Genomic DNA, 27,581 nt, shown 5'->3' with positions numbered 1-27,581 from the left:
ACTTTAAATTAAAACTAACGAAGGATGAGGATGGTTGTATATACTTATAATCCCTGCACACAGAAGAGGCAGGAGGATTGTTTATTCCTCAAGATGCTGTCAGAGGGGAGGGTGTTCAACCCCTTAGACAGGCTAGTATTTAAAAGAAAGAAGCCAGGTGTGATGACAAAGAACCCAAGAGGTGGAAGCAGGAGAATCATCCTTGGCCACACAGTAAGTGCAAGGCCAACCCGGACTACTCATGAAATCCTGCTACAAAAAACCAAACCAGTTGGGGCTGGAAAGATGGCTTAGGTTAAGAGCACTGGGTACTCTTCCAGAGGATACAGGTTCAATTTCCAGCATCCACCTAGTAGCTTAAAACTCTCAATAAATCTAATTTCAGGGGATCAGTTGCCCTCTTCCGGCCTCCTCATCTGGGAATTAGGCATACAAACAGCACACAGATATACATACACAAAAATACAATGATTTTTTAAATAAAAGATGTATTTTATGTTAAATTTTGCAATTTAAAAATAGTTGCACATATATACCAAGACCAAGTAGGGTATATGTTAGTATTTAAAAGAGTGGTCTCACTTTAGGAAAATCTATCAGTATAATCCACAACAGTAACAGATACTGGAAAAAAAATTAGCAAAATAAATTAATCTAATGCCTAATACAATTTTTTGGTAGGTTTTACAATGATAAAAACCAAGAGGCAAGCACTCCTCCACTATCAAAACTATCAAAACTTAGAAAATAATGTTCCTAAGACACTTGCTAAAAACTCAGCAAGAAAGCAAAGATCTCAGAATGGAAAGCAAGAGCAAAAGATCTAGTGAAGAACAGCGGGGTAAAATGATGGGAAAACAAGAATGAGTTACTTTCAGAAGCTAAATGTTAATTTATCACAACAGCTGGAATAAACAATATGCTAACCATAGCCTGGAATGCTGGCACATGCCTACTCCTAGCCACCTAAGAGGATGGGGTAGGAGGATCATGCAAGTCCAGGAGTTTGGAAAATCTGAGAATTTATCTCAAAACAAACAAGCAAAAAAACATGCTAAAAGGGACAGTTCTGAAAGTCCCAAGGTAAGCCAAACATGGAGTCACAGTTGTAATTCTAGTATTTGGAAGGCAGAAGCAGGAAGGTCACAAGTTCAATGTTAGCCAATATGCATGGTGAGACCCTGTCAGAAAATAAAAACAAAGTTATACACTCTAAGGGATCTTGAAGTCCATATAAGTATAAAACTGAGGCATGAGATCAATAAAGAGTCCAGAGGATTCCAAGTATTTTGGAACTGCCCTTGAAGCTATACAAGAGTAACTGTAAACTGCAGGCCTGATATAACATGAACTAATCCACTTTGTCACAAAGTCTTGGGACACTTAACTAGTCCCAAATGTTTAAGTAAGATAAATCAGTAGCTGTCACCTAAGATAACAGACTTCAGCAGCAACACAAAGAACACAAACATTGCAGAAGTAGTTCAGAAGAGTCACTATACAAAACAGTTAGGAGATGAAGCTCAGTGAGCACAGCTCTGAGTCAAGTTACCAGACACACAGACACACACACACACTTAAACATCTTTAAAACCCATAGGGCTAGAGAAATCTCTCAGCAGTCAAGAGCACTGTCACATCTGTGACCAAGCCAGTTCCAGTTCCACCCTCACACAGACAAACATACAGGCAAATGCATAGGAAATAAAAATAAATAAATTTTAAAAAGCAAATGAATTCTGAGATGTTGTATTGCTACATTATATGACTTTACTCTCCAGTTTCAGACAAAAACATATACCAGCTGGGAAGTGGTGGAATACAATTAATCCCAGCACTTGAGAGGCAGAGGCAGGCGGATTTCTGAGTTCAAGGCCAGCCTGGTCTACAGAGTGAGTTCCAGGACAGCCAGGACTACACAGAGAAACCCTGTCTCAAAAAAACCAAAAAAGATACAAATTACTATAAGGAAGGAGAGAAGGAAGATGATTAAGAAAGAGCCAGAGTAAATCCTGGAGTTGAAATATACAAACATCATATTGTGACTTTATTTCCGAAGGAAAAAAGGGAATTTTAAAAAATTTGCCCAACATGCCAATGTGAATCAATTTGGCCAAAGGGACAGACATAAATACAGACAAGATTCACAAAGTAATTTTATTTATCAAGAAAATCTAAGATTAGTATCACTTTCTTCCTAGGAAAAGGGATTCCTTCCTATCCATCCACCCTCAATATCTGCAGGCTCAGCTGTTTCTTGCAGCTAGGATTCTTTTGTCATCATGCCCAGTTTTGTTTTGTTTTTTTAAATCTCATCCTTTTCTTTTTTCTGCTTTGCTTTCTTCTCACTGCTGGACAACAGGGATGATTTCAGCAAAACTGCAGAACTGCTTTAAACGCCTCCCTGTGTGCACTGTGGCTGTAGCACACTCAGTATCACAGGATTTGGTGCATAAGCATATAAGCAAAGTCAACATTATTAGTTGTCATTAAAATAATCCAAACTTCCTGGCATTAAAAAAAAAAAAAAAAAACCTGTCATTTATTTGATCGACACAGACTGCATGCAGAGTAATAGGATATTATCTATCTGATTATAACTGATGAAAGCTAAAGTTACAACATTGATTCAACTCCATTATAATGCTCTGCTAGATCAAAATGTTTACCTTGCCTTATCATTAACTAGCCAAACAGGCTTCAAAACAAAATGAATTAGTTTTTTATCAGAAATCAGAAATGCAGGTTTTTGATAATTTAAGTATTTTAGAAATTTAGGTTTTGTCTCCTGACTGACTACATAGCTCAGCAAGTATTCTACCACCAAGCTACAGCCCAGCCACCCATCCGTTCACCATTCCACTCCTTTTATTCTTGGTAGGTACAGCATCTCATATAGGCCAGGCCGGTCTCTAACTCTGCTATGTAGCCAGGGCTGGCTTTGAACTTCTGATCCTTCTACCTCCACATCCCCTAGTGCTGCAATTATAGGCCCATGCCACCATACTTGGCCACATTTCTTAATTCTAGCACAATTAAGTATCTTTAATCATCCTTAGATTTTTTTTTTAGAATTGATTCTTATTATCTATGCCTCTCTTAGCTCACACTGGGCCTTAGTGTTTCTCTTATATTTACTCAGTGCCTGACTCCTGGATGAAAATGCTGAACATGTACAGTGTAGTACACCACAGCTTCTGAGTGATTTTATGTATACATATATGTGTATGTCTGTGTGTGTGTATATATATATATACATAATATAAATATATATGAATTTTAGCTTTCTAGTTTAACATTACTTCAGAGTTTTGTTTTGGTCCTAAAACAATTTTCAGCTGTATATACTACATTATGCTGTAAAACTGGATCTCACATGTACATCTTTTCTTAGAAATAAGCATTTTAATTAGTGAGGGTGAAAGAAAACTTCACTGAGTTCAGTAAAATAAACAAGCACTTACCATGGATAAACATCTAAAAGGAAGTTTCATATTTAATCTGTCTTCTAACTTACAGCTTTGTTCTACTAGTCACAAATTATGTTATGATACATGACATATTTGTTATCATGGGTACTTCTGAAAATAACCATACAGGCTAAGCATGGTAATACTGCTTGTAGTACTCAGAAGGCCACTACAGGAGGCTCAAGTTCAAAGTCTGCAGTGGGAACATAATGAGAGCCTATCTAAAAAACAGAAGAGAATGGGCAGGGAGAAGGGAAAGAAAAAATGAGAGAGATACAGAGAAACATGAAGACCAAGAAAGAGTCAGCAAGTAATAGGCTATTGGCCAGATCCAGCCCACCTGTTTATGTAAATAAAATTGTATTAGTGGACTGAAGATACCTCATTGGTTAAAATTAAAGCCTGCTCTGCAATCATGAGGACCAGAGTTCAAATCTCAACTTTTACATAACAAACTGGGCACCTCTACAAACTCCATAAGCCTAGCTCTTAGGAATGTGTATACAGATGGCTGGGTCTTGATAACTTCTAGCCTAGCTGAGAAAGACCAAGCTCCAGGTTCAGGCAAAGACACTGTCTCAAAAGAAATGGATGGGTAGTGATGGAAGAGGACACCAGACACCCTCTTCTGGCCTCCGCCCACATGGAGGTGTGTGCACTGAGAACAATCAAAGAGCGTCTCATGAAGGAGCACTTGCTCTCAATTCTGAAAAGTGGCTGTAGCATGGACATGAAGACATGTGTGCAGAAAGTTACATTATAAAGAAAAACATAGCTGTAAGAACTAATGCCATGACAGTATGCTTGGCAGGGAAGAAGAGTTAGGTGAAAATGCTCACAGGCACTTGAAGGTCAAAGCATTAAACATAGACTTGAGAACTTAGGAGTAATACTATGCTTAGAACCATGCTTTAGAAGATCAGACTGACTGACACTGGTATTTAAAATGAATCCAAGAGGAAAGCAATAAGAAAACTATTTAAAAAGCTACTAAGCCGGGCGGTGGTGGCACATGCCTTTAATCCCAGCACTTGGGAAGCAGAGGCAGGCGGATTTCTGAGTTCAAGGCCAGCCTGGTCTACAGATTGAGTTCCAGGACAGCCAGGGCTACACAGAGAAACCCTGTCTCGAAAAACAAAAACAAAAAAGCTACTAAAATAATATAAAAGATGGACATAAAAGGGTAGCCACAGGATTGGAGAAAAGACACATTGGGAAGATTGCAATCAACACAATGGAATGATCAGAAACCACTGACGATTGGACAGAACACCAGCATGTCTTCTCACTTAGGGCTAGAACCTTTCACTGCCTCTGCTATCTTCTCTCCTCTGAACACCCAGTAAATAATCCTAATTAGTTCTGATGGTAAAAAAAAAAAAAAAAAAAAAAAAAAAGCCATGTAAATACAAGTACTGGACTACCATTTTTCTATGCAAAGTTAATCGTGGGGCTGAAGGATGACTTAAGTAGATAAAGGGCTTGTAGTATAAGCACTAAGGACAGATTTTAAATTCTGGAATCCTTTCAAAGATAGATGCATCACTGTAACTCCAGTGCTCCCAATGCAAGATGAGAGGCAGAAACAGAATTCCTTGGAGCTAGAGAACCAGCTAGCTTGGTATATGTGCGTGAACAACAAAGAACTTGCCTCAAATAAGAGGACAAACAAGGACCCACAGCTCATTTGTCCTCTGATTTCCACAGAGCTGCTTTGGGACAAGATGTACACAAAAGCACCCAGAAGTGCTCGCACACATGCACACCCGCACGCACGCACGCACACGCACGCACGCACAGATAAACACACACACACACACAACACAGATAAACCTTCATCACAACAGAGCTCACGTGCTAGTGCCCCCTCTGCTGGACCACTGGAGGTAATACAGTATGATCTAAATTTGGGATCTTTAATTGTTTCTGATGATCTGTCAAGTAAACAAAGCTAAAGAGCAAGAGGTTTGCTTTGCAGCAGTTTGTCTCCTGCTGTAGCTAATGCTCTTCTGAGGAGGGAATCCATGTCGTCTGTACGTATTCTCTAGCGTACTCCTAATTTTACAGGTGTTTAAACTAGTTATGAAAAAAGAGGTTTTGACATTATTTAGACTTCACAAAATATTTAAGTAATCTATTTAAGAAATGTACTTCTCAGCACAAGGATAAGCTGGAATGAACCAGACAAATGTTTTTCCAGGCAAGCAGACTATGTGAGGGGTAGCTTTATACCCTGTTCATTAAGAATTAACCCATATTTCTCTTGCTGTGGCTGGTGGGGAAGGTCCACCAATGTAAGACCAAGGTTAAGAGGAGTTAAGGGCTATTTCTTCCCGTCTTCTTCCCTACCTAAAACTAAACCTCCATACTGGCTCCAGAATCTTCTAGAATCTGGATAATCCTAGTTCCCACCAGGTAACCTTGGCCCCTAGCTTCCCAAGCCCATCATCTGCCTCCATCCCTCCCTCGCTCGTTCGATCCTTGGGCCTTCCTACTGCTACTCTCTGGTTACCCCATTTCCTATTTGGCTTCTCAAGCCTTCCTCCACTTACATGACCACAGTCCCCTTATGGAAGGAAGGGAGGAAGAAAGCTAAAGCAAAATGGTCCACGAACATCTCATATGACTCTAGGATGCCCACTGTTTCGCTCCCACCACTCCCAGTTCACAACAGAGAAGACACGCAATAGCACTAGGGGAGTCTCACGTTGCTTTGTTTACAAAGCATGCATGCCAGGATTGTTTCATGCAAAAAGAAATGACAAGTTACCCAAGTTTTGTATAGGTTCCATGGTAAATATTTTAAAGAATGACTTATGTATTAAAATAAGCCACAGAAACACCAGACAATCTAATGGGAAACAGTGATGTTGCAAGAACTGCATAGCCATATACAAAAGAATGAGATTCCATCACTACTTCAGACCACAAATAAAAATTAACACAAAATTGGCTAAAAACATAAAAAACAAAACTACAAAGCCCTTAGAAGAAAACATAGATATAAAGCTCCATAGCATTCAATTAGGCAACGTTTTTCTGAGATATGGAAATACCACTAGCAAGAGAAAATGCCATCCTCAAAATTGAAATTTCATCCTTCAATGCACATTATCAAAAAAATGAAGACAACCCATAAATGAAAAAAAAAATATTTACAAATCATATATCTAAGTAGACAGTTATAGTAGAATACATAAAGAACTACTACAACTCATATAAACGACAAACCAGTATTTAAAAAGTAAGTAAATGAGATGAACAGACATTTCCTCAACATCACTGGCCATCAGGAAGATGCACATCGAATCACAAAGCAGTGCCACTAGATAGCTCTTAAGAAAGGCAGCTAGTTGAGGTGTCACACACCTTTACTCTCAGCATTTGGGAGGCTGAGGCAGGTGGATCTCTCTGAGTCTCAAGCCAGTCAGATCTACATAGCAAAGTTCAAGACAGCTAAGGCTAGCTACACACTGAGACCCTGTTTCAAAACAGTGGACGTACAGTGGGGTGTTAGAACCTTTGCATTAACACTGACAGGAAAGCTAAGTAGTACTGCCACTCTGATAATTCTGCCAATATTAATAATATATAATTATCAAATAAATCTACTAGCAATACCATTTCTAGGAATATATCCAACATAAGTAAAAATACATGCCTATACAAAAATCTACATACATACGGGTGTTCCTAACAACGACTTACAGTAGCCAGACACTCACACCAACTGATGACTAAATAAAATGTAGTACAATGAACTGTTATTCAATAAAGGCTGGGAAGGGTGGCTCAGTTGGTAACAGCCCTTGCTGTGTAAGCACGAGGACCTGAGTTTAAATCCCTAGGACCCATAAAAAGTGAGACTGCCTGTAACCCCAGCACTGGGGAATGCAGACTGGCAAGCTTCCAGTTCAGTGAGGGAACTGTCTCAAGGCAGTAAGGAGAATGATAGAAGAAACATCTGACATTACTATTCGGCCTCTACATGCGTGTGCACAAGTACTTAAGTCACCACACACACACACACACACACACATTAAAGTTAATTTAAAAAAAAAGTAGTCGCCGGGCGGTGGTGGCGCACGCCTTTAATCCCAGCACTTGGGAAGCAGAGGCAGGCGGATTTCTGAGTTCGAGGCCAGCCTGGTCTACCGAGTGAGTTCCAGGACAGCCAAAGGCTATACAGAGAAACCCTGTCTCGAAAAACCAAAAAAAAAAAAAAAAAAAAAAAAAAAAGTAGTCGTGTGTAAGGTCCCAAGTTCCATCCATAACACAGTAAGGAATTAAAAAAAATTAAAAATTAAAGAAAGTAATGAAAAGGAGTATGAAGCACTGATGCATTTTAACTTCAAGAATACTTATGTTAATTTACAAGAAACCAGGGGGGACAAAACACTGCCCCCTGCCCAACTGCAAAATTCCATTTATGTGAAATGTCAGAAGAGAAGACTCCACACAAACAGAAGTGAAAAGTTGTCAGGGTTTGGAAAGCACTACAATGGGTACCATTTTCTTGCTGGGTGATAAAGCTACTGTAAAATTAGATAGTAATGATTGTACAATTCTTTAAAAAACAATGAACCATATATGTAAAAGGGTAAAATGGGCTGGGGCCACCAAACCTGATGACCCAAAACCCACATGTGGGTGGTGAGAACCTTCTCCTACAAGCTGCCCTCTGACTGCCACACAAGCACCATGGCACATACAATCATACAGACATACACTAAATAAATTAATTTTAAAATTAAAACAGATGTATATGGCATATAGACTATATCGAGGTATTTTCTTAAAAAGGGGAAACTGGGTCAATGAGGTGCTTGTCAGGTAGAAGTGCTTGCCACAGTCTGAAAAAAGTGGGATGTGGTGGTGCACACCTGTAATCCAACCTCTTCTGGGTAGATAAGACACAAACACAGGAGAATAGTCCAGATCATCGACACAGACTAGGAGGAGACAGACAGCTCTCCACAGTTGTCCTCTGACCTGCACATGTGCACCTGGCATAGAAATGCTCACACATTCAATCTTAAAGGAGAGGTAGGCATGAAGAGATGGCCCAGAGGGTTAAAGTGATTGTCACCATGCTTAACTACATGAGTTTGATCCATGGGGTTGACACAGCAGGAGAATCAACTGCCTCAAAAGCTGTTCCATAGCCGGGCAGTGGTGGTGCACGCCTTTAATCCCAGCACTTGGGAGGCAGAGGCAGGTGGATTTCTGAGTTCGAGGACAGCCTGGTCTACAGAGTGAGTCCAGGACAGCCAGGACTACACAGAGAAACCCTGTCTTGAAAAAACAAACAAACAAAAAAAAAACCAAACAAAACAAAAACAAACAAACAAAAAAAGTTGTTCCATGAGTGGCACATGTGTGTCATGGCAAGAGTGTGTCCACTCACATACAAATACAAAAAAAAAAAAAATTTGCAAAGGAAACTTTAAAAATTCTATGAAAAAGCTGGGTGATGGTGGCATATGTCTTTGATCTCAACACTTGGGAGGCAGAGACAGGCAGATATATGAGTTCAAGGCCAGCCTGGTCTACAGAATGAGTTCCAGGACAGTCAGCTACACAGAGAAATCCTGTCTTGAAAAACCAAAATAAATAAATAAATAAATAAATAAATAAATGAATATTCTATAAATAATTCTAAAAATGCATCTACATTTCCAATGTACTGAAAAATCTACATGTTGTACGTCAACTCTCTTCCTCTACATCCTGTGCTAAGCATAGCTACCTAAAACACACTCTTCCAGGGGCTGCCTCAGTAGGTGAAGGTGCCTACTGCCATGCCTGACAACCTGCAACACGCAACTCTAGGATCCTGCACGATGAGAGAAAGAACTGACTCCTGAGTTGTCCTCTGAATTCCGTGTGTGTGTCAGTGTCGTGACACACATGTGCCCACATACAAAATAAATGAATATAAAATAAACCCTTAACACAATCTTGTGCCTTTCCTATCTATCCCTGGGCTGCTTGTTTATACTGAGTCTATTTGTTCCCTTTGCTTCCCGTTAGCTTGGGAACCAAAGCTTAGATCTTCACCTCCTATCTGAACTACCATATAAGACTTCTTACAAGACCCCCTGACTCTTACTTCCCCCACAAACTCATTTCTTAGAGATAAGGTCTTAACTATACCTATAGCCCAGGCTGGCCTAAAACTCTCCATTCTTTTCTCCTTTTGTGCTTTGAAATTTGAGAGTTATCTTCTCAAGATAAACATAAAATTGGGATGGCATCACTAAGTAAACTACAAACATAGTACTCAAAAACTACTTATGTATGTAAAGTTGACATTTAATACAAACAGTGCAAGATGGATTCCACAATCTGGCCCCAACCTGCTAAGGCCTCGTTGCCAAGTTTCTTTCTTTATGTTTTTTGTTCTCTCTCAACTGAAATGATCTCCACCTTTTTGTACTCAAATCTAAACCAGATTTGAAAGTTGTCTAAATGCCTAGTCCTGCCTGAGTTTCTTCAGCAAAATGAGTAATTTTGTCCTCTATATTTCACTAACATTTTAAAGCTCTATTATCAAAATAAAGCAAGAAAGAAGAATAGAAAAAAAAATGTAGGTTTGAGAATCTGATAAACCTGTGCTCAAATCTTATTAATACATCTATTTGTGTGTTTGTGTGTTCACACACAAGTGGAGGTCAGAGGACAAACTGAGAGTCAGTTGTCTCCCTCCACACAAAAACTGAGCTCAGGCTGCCAGGCTTGGTAGCAGGTGATTTATAGACTGAACCATCCGGCTGTCTCCTGTGTTCAAGTTGTCACCTTGCCGTTTACTTATTAGCTGCACGGACTAGTAATGGTGGACTAGTAATGAAAAAAACAAAACAAAACAAAAAAACAACCCTTATCTATTTGAATTCCAACTTCATCAGTAAAATGAAAGTAATACATATACCACAGGGTAATTGTGAAGATCAAAGTATAGTAGGCACACAAAAATCCTCAGTAAGTTTTCTTGTAAAATTTCAGTCTGCCTCAGTACGTGCATGCATGTCTATCAATGAACTCTAAACTGGCCGAAAGCAACAGTATGCAGACGGCCTCCAGTTTACAACAGAATTAGATCCTTAAAAGCCTAGCTAGGTATCCTAAGTAACAAATACATTTAATACTGCTAGGTATTGAAATACAGGCCTTTAATACCAGCACTCAGGATGCAGATGCAGAAGCAAGTGGACCTTTTTGAGTCCAAAGCCAGTTTGGTCTCCAGGCCAGCTAGGGCACTGGTATTTAAATGTCTATAAAGAGTGTACCAAACTATCTAAAAATAACTAAGTTTCTAGGGGGTCATCTTTAGTCATACAGAAAATAGCAGTTCTTTTGAAGGGTCTATAAAGATACTCCAAAACCACTATACTGACAATCAAAGGTAAAGACAAATCCACAAGCAGTTTTTAAAATATTCTACTAATGCAGGAGTTAAAACATAGTTTCCCTTACCTCGTCATCATCAGAATCATTCCCAAACACTGATGGCTTTTGCAAAACTCGGTGCAACGGCTGTGTTTTCTTTGGCAAAATAAGCCCATACCTGCATATTTTTTTTTGAAATAGAAATCATACCATTATCTTTAAATGTTAAAAACATAACACATCCACTACTTCTTCCTGATGAATTTTCCAAATCAAAACACATCATACAACCTATGAACACATAATAGCCTTATTGCTTTGCAATGATCTCAAAATTCTAGTGTCATGATTTTATAGTTATTATTATTATTTTTCTACCTGGGCCAAACTTAAACATTTTTACTAAAGAAGAAAATGAAGAACACAACAATGTTTTAGATAGTTAAGTGGCAGTAATCCTAAAGAAGCTAGTGTCGTGCTCTTTGCAAATTTGCTAAAAACCAAAATGTTCTAAACTGTCCTCTGATTTTTCTCACTTCTGTGTACTCATACAGTTCCTAAGATCTTGAAAGAATTAACTAAGAAACCCAAGTAGAGATCCGGGCAAGCTCCCATTCGCTTATTTGGCTCAACTGCTTTTGTCTGCGAGCAAGTCATCATGAGGGAAAGTTCCCATCACCGTCCACTGAGCTCATCTGCTTTGTCTTAGCGCCTCTGAGAACCATCACCAGATTTAACACATTTCGTTTCTCGAGTTTTTGGCTTTAAAATGTAGAGGCCACGGGACGTGGCAGCTCAAGGTTTACATGCCCAAGCATAGATTTCCAGGTAGGTAAACAGTATTTGTGTCTTTCGCGGCAGCGTACACCCGTTTCCTATATGCCTACCCTTTTCTATGGCTTCTCAGCACCACAGTCCTAACACCAGAAGGGAGGGCGGGAGGCAGGCCTTGCTTGAGCTTCTGCCAGGGAGAACAAGGCCCTCTAAGGAAACCAGGAGTTTCTCTTCTCAGTGCCCTTGAGCGCATCCAACCGGGAGAAACTCAAGCGCGGGGTAGGAAGCAAGACTGAGGGGCCTCAGACCGAGCTTTTGGAAAATAGAAAAGTCTCGCTCTCTGCCCCTCAGCCTAACTTCCTTTATTTCCTCACAAGTTTCTCAAACTTCGGGCTTGCATCCTGGAAAAATGTACGGGACGGGGGTGGGGAACCTATGTGGCTCGGGATTCCTCGCCTTCTCCCGCCTCTAACCCTGGCGGGGGTGGCCCTGCACTTCCGGCGACATTAGACGCCTCAGCCTAAACACTCAGTCTCCCGGGCTTCTTACTCCCCAGCCTGACCCTAACTCCCCCATCACTCACTGCCTGCCTGGAATCGCCATCTTGATCCCGTCTCCGCTGGACGTGGTCGACGCGGACGTGACGCTGACGCCGACGTGCGTACGTACACTTCCGGTCCCGGAACTCGCTTAGCCGCTGGGTCTCGCTTTGTAATGAACCGCTGTGTCTTGTTTAGAATCGGACTTAGGATCGACGCGGGGAGGGGACGACCAAATTCTACTCCAGAGGCTTGTGAACCCCGCTCCTAGGACCGGCCTCATCACTGGAGATAGTGTTAGAATCTCGTCCAACCGCGAGCCCTTGCTGAATCCGGACCGAGTCGGAGTGGGCGCCAGTCATCTGAATTTAATCAGTTTCAAAAATGGCTACCTACACATCTGTCGATTTGTTTTCTTTCTGAGCTGCTCAGTGTAGCTGGCTTTGGGTGACTTAAAAAACGAAAAGCAATAGAACCTCAGTGTGAACTGATTATTTTATTCAAACAGAGTCTTATTATATGATCCTAACTGTCCTAGAACTCAAGAGCTTCCTGCCTTGGCTTTCGGAATGCTGGAAATTATTTTAACAGGGCCATTGTTTGAGACCTTCCTGCTATATAGTCCAGAATATTCTTCTGCCTCAGCCTTCTAAATGACAGTAATTCATCACAAGTGTGCCACCCCATTGTAAAAAACAAAACCTGGCCACATTTCGTCTGTGCATCCACCATTCTGAATTAGTATTGGGGTCTGGGAATTATGGCACAAATCACTCAGACACCGATCACGGTCTAATAGGGATTGAACATCACACTCCAAGACTGAAAGATCAGGACCACAGACCAAACTCAGGAGCTGACTGGCATCGAGTTAAGGTCCTATAGGGCTTTTAAGCCTAAAATCCACAAACATCTGTGCCAAGTTACTCCACCAATCAGGATTTAGAGATAGGCGATTTCATTAGAAGCACGACTTTTTTTGTACACTTATCCTGTTCCCATTGGTTGAGGTATTCAACTGTGGCAGGGGACTTGCCTAATATTCATGTCTTAACTTGCCAACCAAGACATCAGTTATCCACATACATGTCTCTTTCTACCAAGTAGAATGTCAATTCCCAGGGATGTCTTAGGTAGGAACTTAAAACTCTATTCATCCCCTACTCAAAATGGAAGTTTTATTGCAAATGGCTTCTTATGTTGGGGTCCATCCCAGGGGAAGCTTATAAAAGTAAAAAAAAAAAAAAACATACATGTGCTCGTGTTTGGGTCCAAGAGTATGGTGGAAGTCATGTGAACTACACAAAGCAGTTCTAATTGATGGTGATTGTTTTTCAAGAACACTAAAGCACAGAGCATCCTAGCAACAGCAGTAACAAACAGCATATGAGAAAGATTCCTTAGTAACAGCACAAAATGGCAGGCTAGACAGGTAACAGTTACCTAGGCCTTAACATTTTACCTCGGTCCCAACAACTAGTACAACAGTTTGAGACCAACTATGAAAAGGCTGTATAATTGTTTCTCTGTTCTGTCTCCCCAACCCCCATATATTTGGAAGTCATGTGAACATGTGGGATGGTGATGTTCTGTCACAACAACTCTGGTATCATTAGGAACTGACCCTGAGATCTGGACTTATGTTTTAAAGGTAGAACACTTACTTAGCATACTCAAAGCCCTGGGTTTGAACTCCTGCACTTCGAAAGAAAAAAAGTGACTATTCATTCCTCTGTTTTGGTATAACCAATTCTGTTTGATTAATGTTAACATAGTATGCCTTTTTTTTTACATTTATTTTATGTGTGAGTACACTGTCACTATCTTCAGACAAGAGGGCATCAGATCCCATTACAGATGGTTGTGAGTCACCTTGTAGTTGCTAGGAATTGAACTGAAGACCTGTGGAAGAGCAGTCAGTACTCTTAACCGCTGAGCCATCTCTCCAGCCCCACAGTATGCCCTTTTAAAAATTCTTTTTACTTTTAACTGTTTGAACATAATGTGTGATAGGTTTATATTCAGCTGATAGCATATAGCTGAAGCTGATAGCATATACACACTGCTCAATAATTGCATTTAAATTAGAATGTTTAAACCATTATTATTAAAGTGACTTATGTATTAGTCAGGGTTCTCTAGTGTTAAAGAACTTATGAAATGAATCAATCTCTCTCTGTGTCTCTCTGTGTCTCTCTCTCTCTCTTTCTCTCTCTCGCTCAATGGCTTGCAGGCTACAGTCCAACTAACCTAACTAACATAACAATCAATAGCTATGAATGAAAAGTCCAAGAATCTAGTAGTGGCTCAGTCCCGCGAGGCTGGGCAGCCCAGCTGGTCTTCTGTATAAGCTGGGCTCCTGAAGAAGTAGGCTCCAACGGATGTGCTGGCAAAGTGAGGGCAAGCAGACGCACAGTGAACAAACCGCTTCCTTCCATTGTCCTTATCTAGGTCCAGCAGAAGATATGGCCCAGAATAAGGGTGTCCTCAAGATCTGGATTAAAGGCTCGTGTCAATCCAGATCAAAAGCCTGTGTCTTCCAGCCTCAATATATCACAAGTGTGCCCCCCATTTCTGGATTTTAGTTCATTGCAGATGTAGTCAAGTTGACAACTGAGGATAACCATTACAGATTATAAACACCTATCACTTGCTTTCCATCTTCCCCATATGTTCTCTGCTCATTACCCACTCCCAGACACAATTTTCTCTTGTTTTTGGTTAATGGAGAAGATCTTATAATTGAATTTATGATTCAGCCTTTATTTGTATTAACCATATTCTATGCTTATAATTTTCTCAAGTTTTACTTTAGAATCTCTGTAGCCACGAATGACCTTGAACTTCTGAGCCTCCTGCTCTCTCTCTCCCTTATGCTGCTGGGATTGCAGTCATGCACCATCATGCCCAGTATATACTAGGTAGGCAAGTGAATGTGGGGCACTCCATCCACTGAGCTGCAGTCACCAGCCCTCTACCAGACACCTTTAATTTATCACACTCCACCTTTGAGATATGTGGGTCAACAGTAGGATGCTTGCCCAGCATGTGTGAAGCCCTAAGTCTGTTTTCCAACATCCAAAAAAGATACACATGCTACTTTACCACTTTGTTTATAATGTAAAGCGTTTCCAGTCACATACAGCAGTGCTGTGCTCGTGCTTTTTGTCAAAGGGGGCAAAATAATTACTACTTTTGCTTTAAACACTTTTTGGTGGGTTTTATTGTTTTGTTTAAGAGTTATTTATGTATTTTATGTATATGGGTGTTTTGTCTGCATGTACATCTGCACATCAGAAGAGGGCATCAGATCCTCTGGTGTTGCGGCCCAAGCTGCCCCAAGTTGGGCACCAGAAATGTTGAACCATTCTGCCCCATGCTTGGGAGCCAAAATGTTGGGGACTGCTCTATCAATGTTGGAACCAGCACTGTCAAAAGCCTTGGGGGCTAAATTGTTAGAGCCTGCACTGCCCCAAGCTGCTCTGGTCTTCGAGTCAGGGTTTAGCAAGAGAGAGAGAGTGAGGATGGATGTGAAGAATGGAGACCAGACAGAGTGTGATTCAATCCCATTTATTCTTCAGTCTCTCTTCTTCTCTCCAAGTCCCTAGTTCCTAGTCCCAAGTTCTAATTCTCTGTCTCAAGTCTCAGGTTCTCTAGTTCAAGTAAAAGTGTCTGATCCTAGTTGCCTGTCTCGAGTCTCAAGTGTCTACTCCAAGTCTCAGGTGTCTAGTGTCTAATTCTAAGTCCTTCCTCCAAGTGCCAAGTGCCTAATAACTAATGCCTAGTAATAATTTCTTCTGTCTGCCTCTCGCCTTTTATCAGTCTCATTTCTAAGCCACGCCTTTAAGTCACACCTTTAAGTCATGCTCTTAGGTCTTGTCTCTAAATCTGATCTCTAAGTCACACCCTTAAGTCACACACCTTTAAGTCTCTCACACCCAAGGGAAAATCATGGGTATCTGAAACAAGATGTTATCAGAGTGTGCTCAGCTGTTGTAGGCTATTGCAATCAAGTCTCTTTTCAGGGTATATGGCTCAAGATGGCTGCAAGGATGATAGCCGCCTTCTGTCGGCTTCCCACACTCTGGGACTACAGTTAGTGAGCTGCCACATGGGTGCTGAGAATTGAATGTAGGATCTCGGGAAGAGCAGCCAGTTACCTTGGCCACTGAATCATTGATCCATCTCCTTGTTTCCTGAGACAAGGTCTTGCTATGTAGGTCTAGCTGGACTGGAGCTCACTATGTAGGCCAGACTGGCCTTGACTTTATGGGAACCCTTCTGCATTTGCCTCCTGATAGTGGGATTGCAGGTGTGCAATACCATGACTTTAAACAAAAGATTTTAAAAGTCTTTTTATTTTAAAATAGATATTGGGAGGTGGAGAGAAGGCAGAGGATCAGGGTTCAGCTCTTACCCTTCACATGGTGCCTCATAATTCTGGAGTCCCACAGCTCCAGGGGATCTAGCACTTTCTTCTGGTTTCCCAACAGCTCCAGGCATAGAGGTGGTGCACATACATACAGGCAGGCAAAGTGCCTATGCACATAAGATACATTATAAAAAAGAATTAAAGTATTGTGTTTACCCATATACTTACCAGTTCTGATGTCTCTATATCTTTGTGTGGATATTGACTAATATCTAATATGACACCTCTTATCCACCCTCTTTCTAATAAAAGATAGGATCTTACCATGTAATTCTGGATAACTTGAAACTCTCAGAGACCTGCCTGCATCTTCCTCCAGAGTACCACCACACCAAGATAAATTCTTTTTATTTTTTTGAAAATAGCCGTATTGATGATAAAGTGCTTGTCTAGCAAACACAAAGAGCTGAATCTAATCCTCAGAAGCCATGTTTCAAAAACAAAAGCCAGGTATGTAATGCTAGCATAATTATAATGCTAGCATCGGGAGAGATGGCAGCAGATCTGACCAGGTAGGCTTATCCTATCTAGCCTGGTGAGTTCAAGGAGAGACAGACAGACAGACAGACAGACAGACAGACAGACACACACACACACACACACACACACACACAGAGAGAGAGAGAGAGAGAGAGAGAGAGAGAGAGAGAGGCAGAGAGAGACACAGAGACACACAGAGAGAGGCAGAGACAGAGACAGAGAGGCAGAGAGAGACACAGAGATACAGACAGAGAGAGAGGCAGAGAGAGAGAGAGAGAGAGAGAGAGAGAGAGAGAGAGAGAGAGAGAGACCTAATGAAGGCTGTCTTCTGTCTTCCACAAGCAGGGATATGCAACCCTCCACTACACACAAACACACACAAAAGCAACTGCGCTGAGATGTAATTCACATGAAGTTTACCATTGAAAATACACAACTCAGTAGTTTTTAGTCAGGATTTTACTTCCAGTGCCATGTCAATCATGACCCTGTGAATCTCTCCCTTCCCCCTGCAAGTCCTTATGGATTTATCACGTTTTGCTTCTTGCATTCTGAAACCCAATTATTAGATATATAAATATTTTAAGAATGCCATGTGCTCTTAGTTGACCCCATTATAAAGTAACCTCCTTTGCAAAAACAAACAAACAAACAAACAAACAACAACAACAACAAAAAAACAGTCCTTGCTCTGAAATCTTCATGTGATCCAGCTATTCTAGTGGTTTTTTTTGACATGAACTCCAGAAATATTGACAAGATGTGCAAGCACAAAAATAATTGCACACTTTATATAACAGATGTATAGTCATGGTAATGTATATGAATACCCATCTGTTATAATTCAAACAATGACATCACACACACACACACGAAGCATTGGGAAGAAGCTACATTTTTGTATGACATTATCCTCAGACTGTCTTGACCTTCCAGCTCTCAAATAATGACATGCAGATTTTTTATTATTTAGGAAAGCTTAATTAGGTCTTATAACCTAGCTTGTTCCCAACTAGCACATATAACTTAAGTAACCATGTCTATGCTTGTCTGCGCTTGCCACCTCCCCTCAGTCCTGGTAGGTCCTACTTCCTCTATATCTGACTGGTGAATCCCTCAACTCTCAATTCTTCCCACAGTTCCTGTCTCTGTCCAGAAGTCCCTCCTCTTCTATCCTCTCCTGCCTAGCTATTGGCTGTCAGCTTATTATTAAAGCCAATCAGAGAATGCCTTAGGTAAGTGAGGAAGAACAAAGACACACCTTTACACAGTACAAAAAGATATCCCAACATGTCATATCGGGAGGTTAATGGATAATGCCTAAATTGGGAGCATAAGGAATGTATCTACCCACCCATGCTGTTTAGCAATGTAGAGGTAAATATCAAAGTTATGGCTGACATGCAGAGACTGGCAAACTGCCCTGCAGTTATTGAGTACAATATGTAAGGAACTTGTTGTGTGGTCTCTGGAAGATACTCAGCTTTGACCTCATGGTGTGAAGGTAGCCATAGACAAGGGGCCAACATTCCACTCAGACTTTTTAAAAAGATTTTATTTATTTATTATATGTATGTATGTGAGTGCACTGTTACTGTCTTTAGACACACCAGAAGAGGGCATCATATCCCATTACAGATGGTTGTGAGCAACCAGGTGGTTGCATGGGAATTGAACTCAGGACCTCTGGAAGAGCAGTCAATGCTCTTAACTGCTGAGCCATCTCTCCAACCAACTAATCAGACTTCTTATTTTGAATAATAGAGTCTCCTTTATGTAGCCAGGGTTGGTCTAGAATGTACAAGTTTCCTGCTTGAGCTTCCTAATTCTGGGATTGTAGGTGTGTGCCACTATACTGGGCTTCCAAAGTATGGTTTACCATGATAGACACCTACCTGGCTAGGTTTGGCTCCTTGGCTATTTGCCAGCTCCTAAGGCTAAAAGAATTGGAAGATGACTCTGAAATAAAGAAAATAGGAGTGAGGTGGGACTAAGAACTTTCTGATCTCAGCAGGCATTATATAATAGGATGATTCAACAAACAGGGTGTGTTACTTTGCTTAAAATTTGAAAAAGGGTCAAGGTCGTCTACCTCCTGCTGAAAAGATCAAATGGGAATAGGTCACACAAGACTGCCCAGTGGGATTCCAGGATCCCAGATGATCAGGAATCTCCCATTGCCTTTGGGGCACAGTAGTAAAGCAGTCCTCTAGAATCTTGGCTTCTCAGGCAAAATGTTGAAGAGGGTTCTTTGCTTAGTTGTCAGTCTGCAGTTACAGTGGTAATTGCTACTACAGGATTCAAGGACACAGAGAAGCTACTGAGACTTTAGAACCCAAGTCTGGACTCTTTAACATGAGATGCAATACAGAAGTGAGCTAAGCCAGGAAAAGAACTTATCACCAGCATACCCCTGAATGTGTAACAATCCCCACTCCGTTTACCTCTGAGAAAATGGTCGCTTAGTATTGAGAACAAGACAGCTGTGGGAACAGTAGCACCCACACCAGTGGTTATCTGTTTAATCTTTTGACATGGGTGCTACCTATTGTCACTGTCACTACTTGCAGCCTCTGCTTCCAGCTTCTTAGTTACCTTTCACCTCTCTACAACTTCTGCTGACCCACAGTATGCAGCAGCTCTGTGAACATCCACTGTTGAGATCAGGAATCACCACACAAACCATACAAACACAGATTTCAGTTAAGCAAGAATAGTTTATTGAACGCCCCCCCCCCCCCCAAAGACCTGAATGTTCAGGACCACAAAAAAGGACACGGGAACCTAATTGTGGAACCAGTCTGTTCTCAGGGCAGGAAAACCAGGTTCAGGAGTTCAGAAGGCAAGGGTGGAGGCAGTATTACATTTTAACTAGACAAAGTATTACCAGCCAAACTTTAAGCTGATTAGTTGTGAGGTAAGGGGTGGTGAACAGGTAAGGGGTGGTGAACAGAGGAGTTGAACAGTAAGGGGTGGTGAACAGAGAAGTTTCAAAGCATCGAGATAACAGAGACTGAGAATTACAGCCATATGGTTTTGACCTTTTAGGAGAAGTTTTCAGTGCCAGCTATGGATAATTACTTGTGAGAAGTGGAGTCTGAGAACCTAACTTAATTTCAACTTAGAAGCAAAATGCAGACTAAATACAAAATGGCTACAGTTGTGTTAAAAGGAGCAGGCTTCAACACCCTCCATCACATTTTTTCCCTTTCTAAACAAACAATATTTTTTAAGGAAATGTTCCGTTTGCTATGTCTCAATTTTATCTGTCTGCTTCGGGTACATTTTTGGGGGAAAGAGAGGAAATGCAGTCTCTCTATTATAGCCCAGGCTGGCCTTGAACTAGAAGTCCCCCTGCTTGAGCCTCCTCAGTGCTGGGATTATAGGGCTGCAGCACCACGCTCAGCTGAGTACTTTTGTCTTTGTAAGTCTGCTTCACAGGTTGGCTTCATTTTAGTAAATGGTGACTCCTAATTCAAACAGCCATGGCTAGAGAGTCAGAGTCACATGAAACAAAATGGCATCACCCAAAGAGGCCTCCCCAGCGGAGATCTGTGAGGACAGTCTAAGCTTAGGCAATAGATAGGGGGTAAAATTTAATGATTAATTACTCGAGTATAAGGTAAGTTACTGAACTGCATCAGGAAAAAGAAGCAGGCCATATCTGATGGCTATTCTTGGTTGTCAACTACAATCCGGAAGTGGGGGGGGCACATTTTTCTTTGTCCTTGCCTCGATAGCACATCCATTCCCTCACAGCCACTGGAGCCTACTTCTTCAGGATTCCAGCAGATACAGAAGACCAGCTGAGACACCCAGCCTTGTGGGACTGAGCAACTACTAGATTCTTGAGCTTCCCATTCACAACCATTGTTGGATTAGTTGGACTGTAATTTGTAAGTCATTCCAATAAGTTACATATACATATATATATATATATATATATATATATATATATATATATACACGTGTATATATATGTATGTATATATATGTATACACACACACACACACACACACACACACACACATATATATATATATATATATATATATATATATATATATATATATATGGAGAGAGAGAGATTCATTCTATAAATTCTATGACTCTAGGGAACCCTGACTAATACACCGTACTGTATTCAGCTAATTGATCTTGTCAGTCAAAAGAAGTTATTTATTTAGGGCCTTCCATATCCTGTCAGGAGCAGCCTCACTTATACAGTGAAGGCCTAAAAATCAGCCATAAGTCAGCCTGCTAACCCAAAGTCTTGGTCTCTGGAAAAACACTGACCCCAAAACAGATAGCTATACCATCTTGTAAACAGGCAGCCTTGGTGGAAATTTACCAGCCTGGATAAGAACAAGTAGTCATAGACCTTGTGGATAAGTAGCCTTGGTGCCAGCTTAGATAAGAACAAGTGAATTACAGACAGAGTCATAAGTGACCTGTCCCCTGCTTCTTCACCCAGCTGATACCCTGTTCTGGAAGGTATCTGTGCTCCCCCTGAGAACACCTACGCTCCTGCATCATCCCCTTCCCCACATCCTGCCTTTATGTGTATATAACCCGTGTGAAAAAAGTAAAAATGCTGGTTTGATCAGACTATAGACAAGCCGTCCTTCTTTGTGTTCGCCTGTTTCCCCTATTCTCTCTTTCAGGTGATCTCCCCAGACCCTGTTCAATGCCCTGCTGGATGGGGCAATATCCCAATGTTGCTAAAATTCTTTCCCTGGAGAAGATGTAAACACCTACCCTTCCTCCTAAGGTCCCAGTTACAAACAGGTACCATCCCACCGAAGTTTACTGTAGGAAACTAATGAGTTTATTCGGCTTCTTTACATAGCACTGGCAAGGAGTTATGGGTAGGAACATAGGGGACCTTCAAAGTAGCCACACTGGAAGGGTTGCACCCAGCATGGAGTCTCCCATGGTTGCACAGTTGGAGTCTCCTCTCCTAGACCATCCCTGTTTTTACATTATATACTTTAGCCCCTCCTGGAGGCTAGAACTGCAAATAACTGATTGGCAGGGGTGGCTAGATACTTAGGTGAGAGCCCCATCCTCCATGTCCTACAAGGGGATGTCAATGAGATCAGCTGTGAGGACCTTTTGCAAGCAAATATAGCTGATCTGATGAAGTGGTGGTCCCACAGTTACTATGGAGACCATTGAGCTTTGGGTCTTTCTGCTTTCCATCCCCAAGTGCTGGGATTGGAGTGCTATGTCACCACCTCTGATTTTATGTGGTGCTGGGGACCAACCCCAGGGCTTTGTGCTTGCCCATCAGCTACACTACCCACTGAGCTGTATCCCCAGGGCCAGACACAACTCAGCAGTTGAGAACACTGGCTGCTCATCCAGAGGGAAAATAGTTCGATTCCTAGCACTTAAATGGCCCGCACATTTGGTTGTGACTGGCTCTCTCGAGCACTGCACTGCACTGCACTGCACAAGATGCACAAACACACATTCAGGCAGACATTTGCACACATAAAAAAGATAACTCTGAAAATATAAAATATCTATTATCATTACTAAGCCATAGTAAATTTAATTCCCATAACCACAATATAAACAGCCTCTCTGGTCCTCCTCTCTCCAGATGCCTGCACCATCATCTGTATTTATGTTTGTTCTGAAGCCATCCGGATATATGGCTATCAGTTTAATATCTTTAAGAACATTGTTGCTAGAAGTGGGGCTGCAAATGCCTGAAAATGCTTCCCTCCAAAGACGAAGTGGCCAAGGGTGGTAACGCTGGTTGTGAGCTCATCTGAGACAAGATAACACTGGCATCTTATCAGGAAAGGGTACAGGCTGCCAAGCTCCACTTATAAGACACTCAGGACACATCACAGTTTGTCACCTGATAAAAAAGTAAAGTTTAATTTCCCAATTTTTATTAAAAATGGGGTTTGTCATCTTTGTAAGAAAGTATCTTACAAAGATGAAATCTTATGACACAGCAGTAAAGTTTGCTGTAATAACAAGCTTTGAGAAAATATAAATTCTTTTGTACTTACAAACTTAAGAAGCTTTTGTTAATAAAAATTGATGTTTTCTTTATTCTGTGAGCCATGGGCAAACATTTCCTGTTCATTAAAATGATACTTGTGGTAGGGTACATAATTATACTCACAACCTTCAAGGTACTGAGGCAGGAATATCAGGGGTTCAAAGCCAGTCTGGGCTATATATCCAGTTCCAGGCTAGCCTCAGAAATATATGGAGATTCTGTTTCAAACAAACAAACAAACAAACAAACAGAAATATAAAAATGATTATTAAATTGTTAAGAAAAGGAGAGATGAAAAAGAGATGGAGAAGTAGTGTATGGATAGTCTTTAAAAAATTCTAAAAAAAAACCAGTTATAAGTCCATTTCTTAAAATCTTTATTGTTTGGTACTCTTTTGATGTAAAAGCTGCCATTTCCCCCTCCCAGACCCCAGCATTCTTTATTTTGCTATTTAAATTAATGAAAAGCAACTTTCCAAACAGCCAGACCAGTCTCCTGTCATACAGAAAGCTCAAACTAAAATACATTTTATTATGTATTCTGGTACTTTGGGCTACAGTCATCATTAATGGATACTCTTTAAAATTTCTCCCTTATGTAGCACTTTTGGCTTTAGAGAGTACTGGGGTGAGTATCTGGGAGAAGAATATGTCTATGGGGCATTCTTTCCAGTTGAAAATATTTCATGGTTAACAGCATTGGACACAATCAACATGTCCTGATATGGTACCGATCCCTAAAATTTCTCTCGAATTGATCTCTCTGAGGATATTGCATAAATAGAGGTGGTACTCTTCTTGGGCAATGGAGGTATAATGGAACTATCTTGTTGGATGTTTAGTTCTATGAGAGTTAAACAAACGTAGATCCAGTGGTACAGGAGTTCAATGACAATGTTCCCAAATTTCCAGACTTGAACTCGAGAATGATCTGCATCAAGAAAAGGAAAAGTTAGTATAGATAATATTGTACTTTAATTATGAAGAAATAATTTTAAATGATTAAAATTCATTAGCTATGTTGTGAATCAAAATCAGAGCAGTATCTTGTTTACATACTTAATTCTAAAAGGTAAATAGAATTTGATACATATATACACACATACGCACATATAATGTGGAGAATCTTGTATGTATTTGGGTATAACTCTTAAAGGTTTAAAACCTGTAAGATTTATGATTTCATAAAGATATAGTAAAAGGAAGCCAGGTGGTAGTGGCACACGCCTTTAATCCCAGCACTCAGGAAGCAGAGGCAAACAAATATCTTGAGTTCAAGGCCAGCCTGGTCTGCAGGGTGAGTTCCAGGATGGCCAGGACTACACAGAGGAAACCCTATATTAAAAAACAAAAAGACAGGGCTGGAGGGATGCCTCATCAGTTAAGAGCACTGGCTGCTCTCCCAGAGGTCCTGAGCTCAATTCCCAGCAACTATGTGGTGGCTCACAACCATCTGTAATGGGATCTGATACCCTCTTCTGGTGTGTCTGAAGACAGCTACAGTGTACTCACATACATAAAATAAATAAATATATCTTTTTTAAAAAAAATGTCAAACAAAAAAGATACAGTAAAAGGGATGAATCAGGCATGAAAGCCACAAGCCCCAAATTCATGATCACGTTAGGAGAAAGGAGGATGGGACGAGAGGTGCAGAAAGTCTCGACTGCTCCTGTTATAGCTTACACCCTAAAAATGAAAGACAAAACATCTGCCTCAGATGGGCATGGTGATACCCCTGCAATCCCAACTCCTCAGCAGGCTGAAGCAAGAAATTTGCTCATTTGAGGTGAGTCTAAGCTAGATAACAGTTTTGGCCAGCCTCAGCAACTCAGTGAGACCCTGATTTAAACTAAAATTTAAAAGGGGCCTGAGGTGCAGTTAAGTGGTAGAGCAGCTGCTTTGCACATACAGAACTCTAGGTCACGTGCCAGCACTATAAAACAAAGGAAAATGAACCTAATGCAAACAAGGCATGCTAAGGTTGGCTATAAAATATTATTTCATGATGAATACACCGTGCTTATTACTTATACTATGATATTCGAAATATTCTCTAGTTAAAAATTGTTTCAAGATATGTGGTTACTGCCCACTGTTGAAAACTGTTACCTGCCATTCCTATAGACTCCCAGGAGCCAACGACTAATATTTAGATGGACTGGTTGGATGGAAGGAGCACTTTAGAGTTGAATAGGCCTGGGGTCTAATTTTGGCTCAATCCTAACTGATTTTGTGACCTTAAACAGATCATTTACTTGCTCCGAGTCTGCCTATCTTTTTGCAAAATAGGAACAGTACTTCAGGATTACTATGAGAGCAAATAAGAAAATATGCAGGAGGATCTGTCCCTTTCCTCCACCACAGGCCGGGCTTTATCCATTACTGTGGCTTCTAGTCTAACTCGATGTTGACCCGGATAAAGATCTGCTGATTTGGGTTGAACAAACTGTTATATATACAGTTTATATACAGTATATATAAAACTGTTATATATATATATAGTATATATAAAACTGAATGAGAGCTTTAAATAATCACTAAGAGAAGCTTAACTATAATCTCAACCATCTACTATAATTTTAAAACAACACTTTTATTATCTTTTTCTTTTTTAAAGATTTATTTATTTTATGTATATAAGTACACTATCGCTGTCTTCAGACACACCAGAAGAGGGCATCGGATCCCATTACAGATGGTTGTGAGTCACCATGTGGTTGCTGGGAACTGAACTCAGGACCTCTGGAAGAGCAGTCACTGAAATTAACCTCTGAGCCAACTCTCAGGCCCTACTTTTATTATGTTTTATTTACTGGTGTGTGTGTGTGTGTGTGTGTGTGTGTGTGTGTGTGTGTGTGAATATGTGTCATAGCACATGTGTGTGCAGATCAGAGGACAAACTTGGAGTTCTCTCCCTCTATATGGGCCCAGGGATCAAACTTGGGTTGTAAGGCTTGGTGGCAGGGACCTTTGTTCTCTGAGCCATCACACACACCCCAGGACATATTTTACTTCCTGTCTCCTACCAATACAAGGAGCAAGTTTCCCTGAACTGGGCTTGGCTTTAGCATGGTTTCACCTCTGTGAGCTAAGGTGAAGCGTGCAACAGGAAAGGCCCATGCAATAAGAAAATATTTACATCTTCATTTTTATATGAAGCTGACTTTAAAACATGTAGGTGCAATTAATTTTCTAACATTCTCTCTTGTTACACACACACACACACACACACACACACCACACGAGAGAGAGAGAGAGAGAGAGAGAGAGAGAGAGAGAGAGAAAGGCACTGTTTTTCTCTTTCAATTTTAAGTGTTCAATAAATGTTGAATTGAAACATTAAATTAAGGAATAATTTAATTTCTTTATTTCAAGTCCTAAAAGTTTTTTCAGATTATAGCTCAATAATATTAGTGACAATTATGAATAAAAACAAGAACAGATGTTAGTCATGAGAACACATTAGAAATATCTGATTCATCTCCCTTTATGGGTAACTCTAGACCAATAAAAATACCTACTTAAAACACAGAGGGCACGTTTGTCACCACTGATCCCTCTTTGTGCTAATTAGCTTCCTGGAAAATTTACAAAGAAATATTACAGATTTCCAAAGATTACTCTAATTATCTTAATGTTCCTGTGTTATACATTTAAATTAAATAAACGCAAAGTTCACCCCAGGACACTCCTAGTACCCGTCCCAACTAATTTCCTGAGATAAAACAGCTCCCCACAGATCGTTCTGTGTGTCCCAAATTCTCAAAGAGTGCCCCGTTCCATCCACGGCTGTCGGCTGTCGGTGATCTTGGCTGAACATCCCAGTATGGAGACCGCTATCTATAACGTTACATTATTAAACCAGTCACCATCTCCTTTGTGATAGAAGGACCTGAGGGAGGAGAGAAAGGTCTTCTCTTTCTCAAGCCCCTGTTGCTTATTTCCTGTTTTACTGTTACCGGGGACAAAAGCTCTGAACCGCCTGGAGGTGGTTCCTGTTTCCCCTTTCCTTTCTGGAGACAGAGGTGTTTACAGGGGCTTCTAATGAGCCCTGTAAGGAAGCCTCAACTAACTCGAAACACTACTGTTGGCTGCCACTGCCCTCTAGCGGTAGACAGGTGACTGACCGTCACAGATCGGCAGACCGTCCACACCCATCCTCATAGCAATTCTCAAGAGTCTGTCTATTTTTCTTTCTTTCTACCAGGACTCTATGAAATTATGACCATTTTGATTTGCCTTAGCAAAGCTTATAGCAATTTTAAAGGTACATTTAAGCTATAAGGATTTCGGAGTAAGCCACTGAATAACATTCAGGGATGGATTCAGTAGGCTTCTGATAGGGTATTTTTAGGTCCCACTTTAATCAAACTTTTAATAACACAGGGAATTCATTATGCTGGAAATATCGAACTATAAAAAGCGTGTTTTTAAATTAAACCTAAATTTGTAGATCCCTGCTTTGACATTG

At 40.7% G+C, this 27,581-nt stretch overlaps 2 protein-coding genes across 2 annotated transcripts in view; both read right to left on the bottom strand.

Annotated features, from left to right (window-relative positions):
- Nucleotides 1-12,623, bottom strand: part of Nsrp1 (nuclear speckle splicing regulatory protein 1) — a 32,034-nt gene extending 19,411 nt beyond the window's left edge. Inside the window, exons 1-2 of the mRNA XM_034507767.2 lie at nt 12,217-12,623; nt 10,947-11,037 (exon numbers count right to left, since the gene is read on the bottom strand). Of these exons, the coding sequence (XP_034363658.1) occupies nt 10,947-11,037; nt 12,217-12,236 (111 nt within the window). The 5' untranslated portion in view covers nt 12,237-12,623. The remainder of the gene's footprint in view (nt 1-10,946; nt 11,038-12,216) is intronic.
- Nucleotides 12,624-23,461: 10,838 nt separating this feature from the next.
- Nucleotides 23,462-27,581, bottom strand: part of Efcab5 (EF-hand calcium binding domain 5) — a 109,125-nt gene continuing 105,005 nt past the window's right edge. Inside the window, exon 23 of the mRNA XM_076936262.1 lies at nt 23,462-24,038. Coding sequence (XP_076792377.1) covers nt 23,845-24,038 — 194 coding nt within the window. The 3' untranslated portion in view covers nt 23,462-23,844. The remainder of the gene's footprint in view (nt 24,039-27,581) is intronic.

The sequence above is a fragment of the Arvicanthis niloticus genome, chromosome 6 (assembly GCF_011762505.2).
Source record: "Arvicanthis niloticus isolate mArvNil1 chromosome 6, mArvNil1.pat.X, whole genome shotgun sequence".
Taxonomy (NCBI): domain Eukaryota; kingdom Metazoa; phylum Chordata; class Mammalia; order Rodentia; family Muridae; genus Arvicanthis; species Arvicanthis niloticus.
The sequence above is the reverse complement of the archived record's forward strand: the minus strand, read 5'-3'. Positions and strand labels throughout refer to the sequence as shown.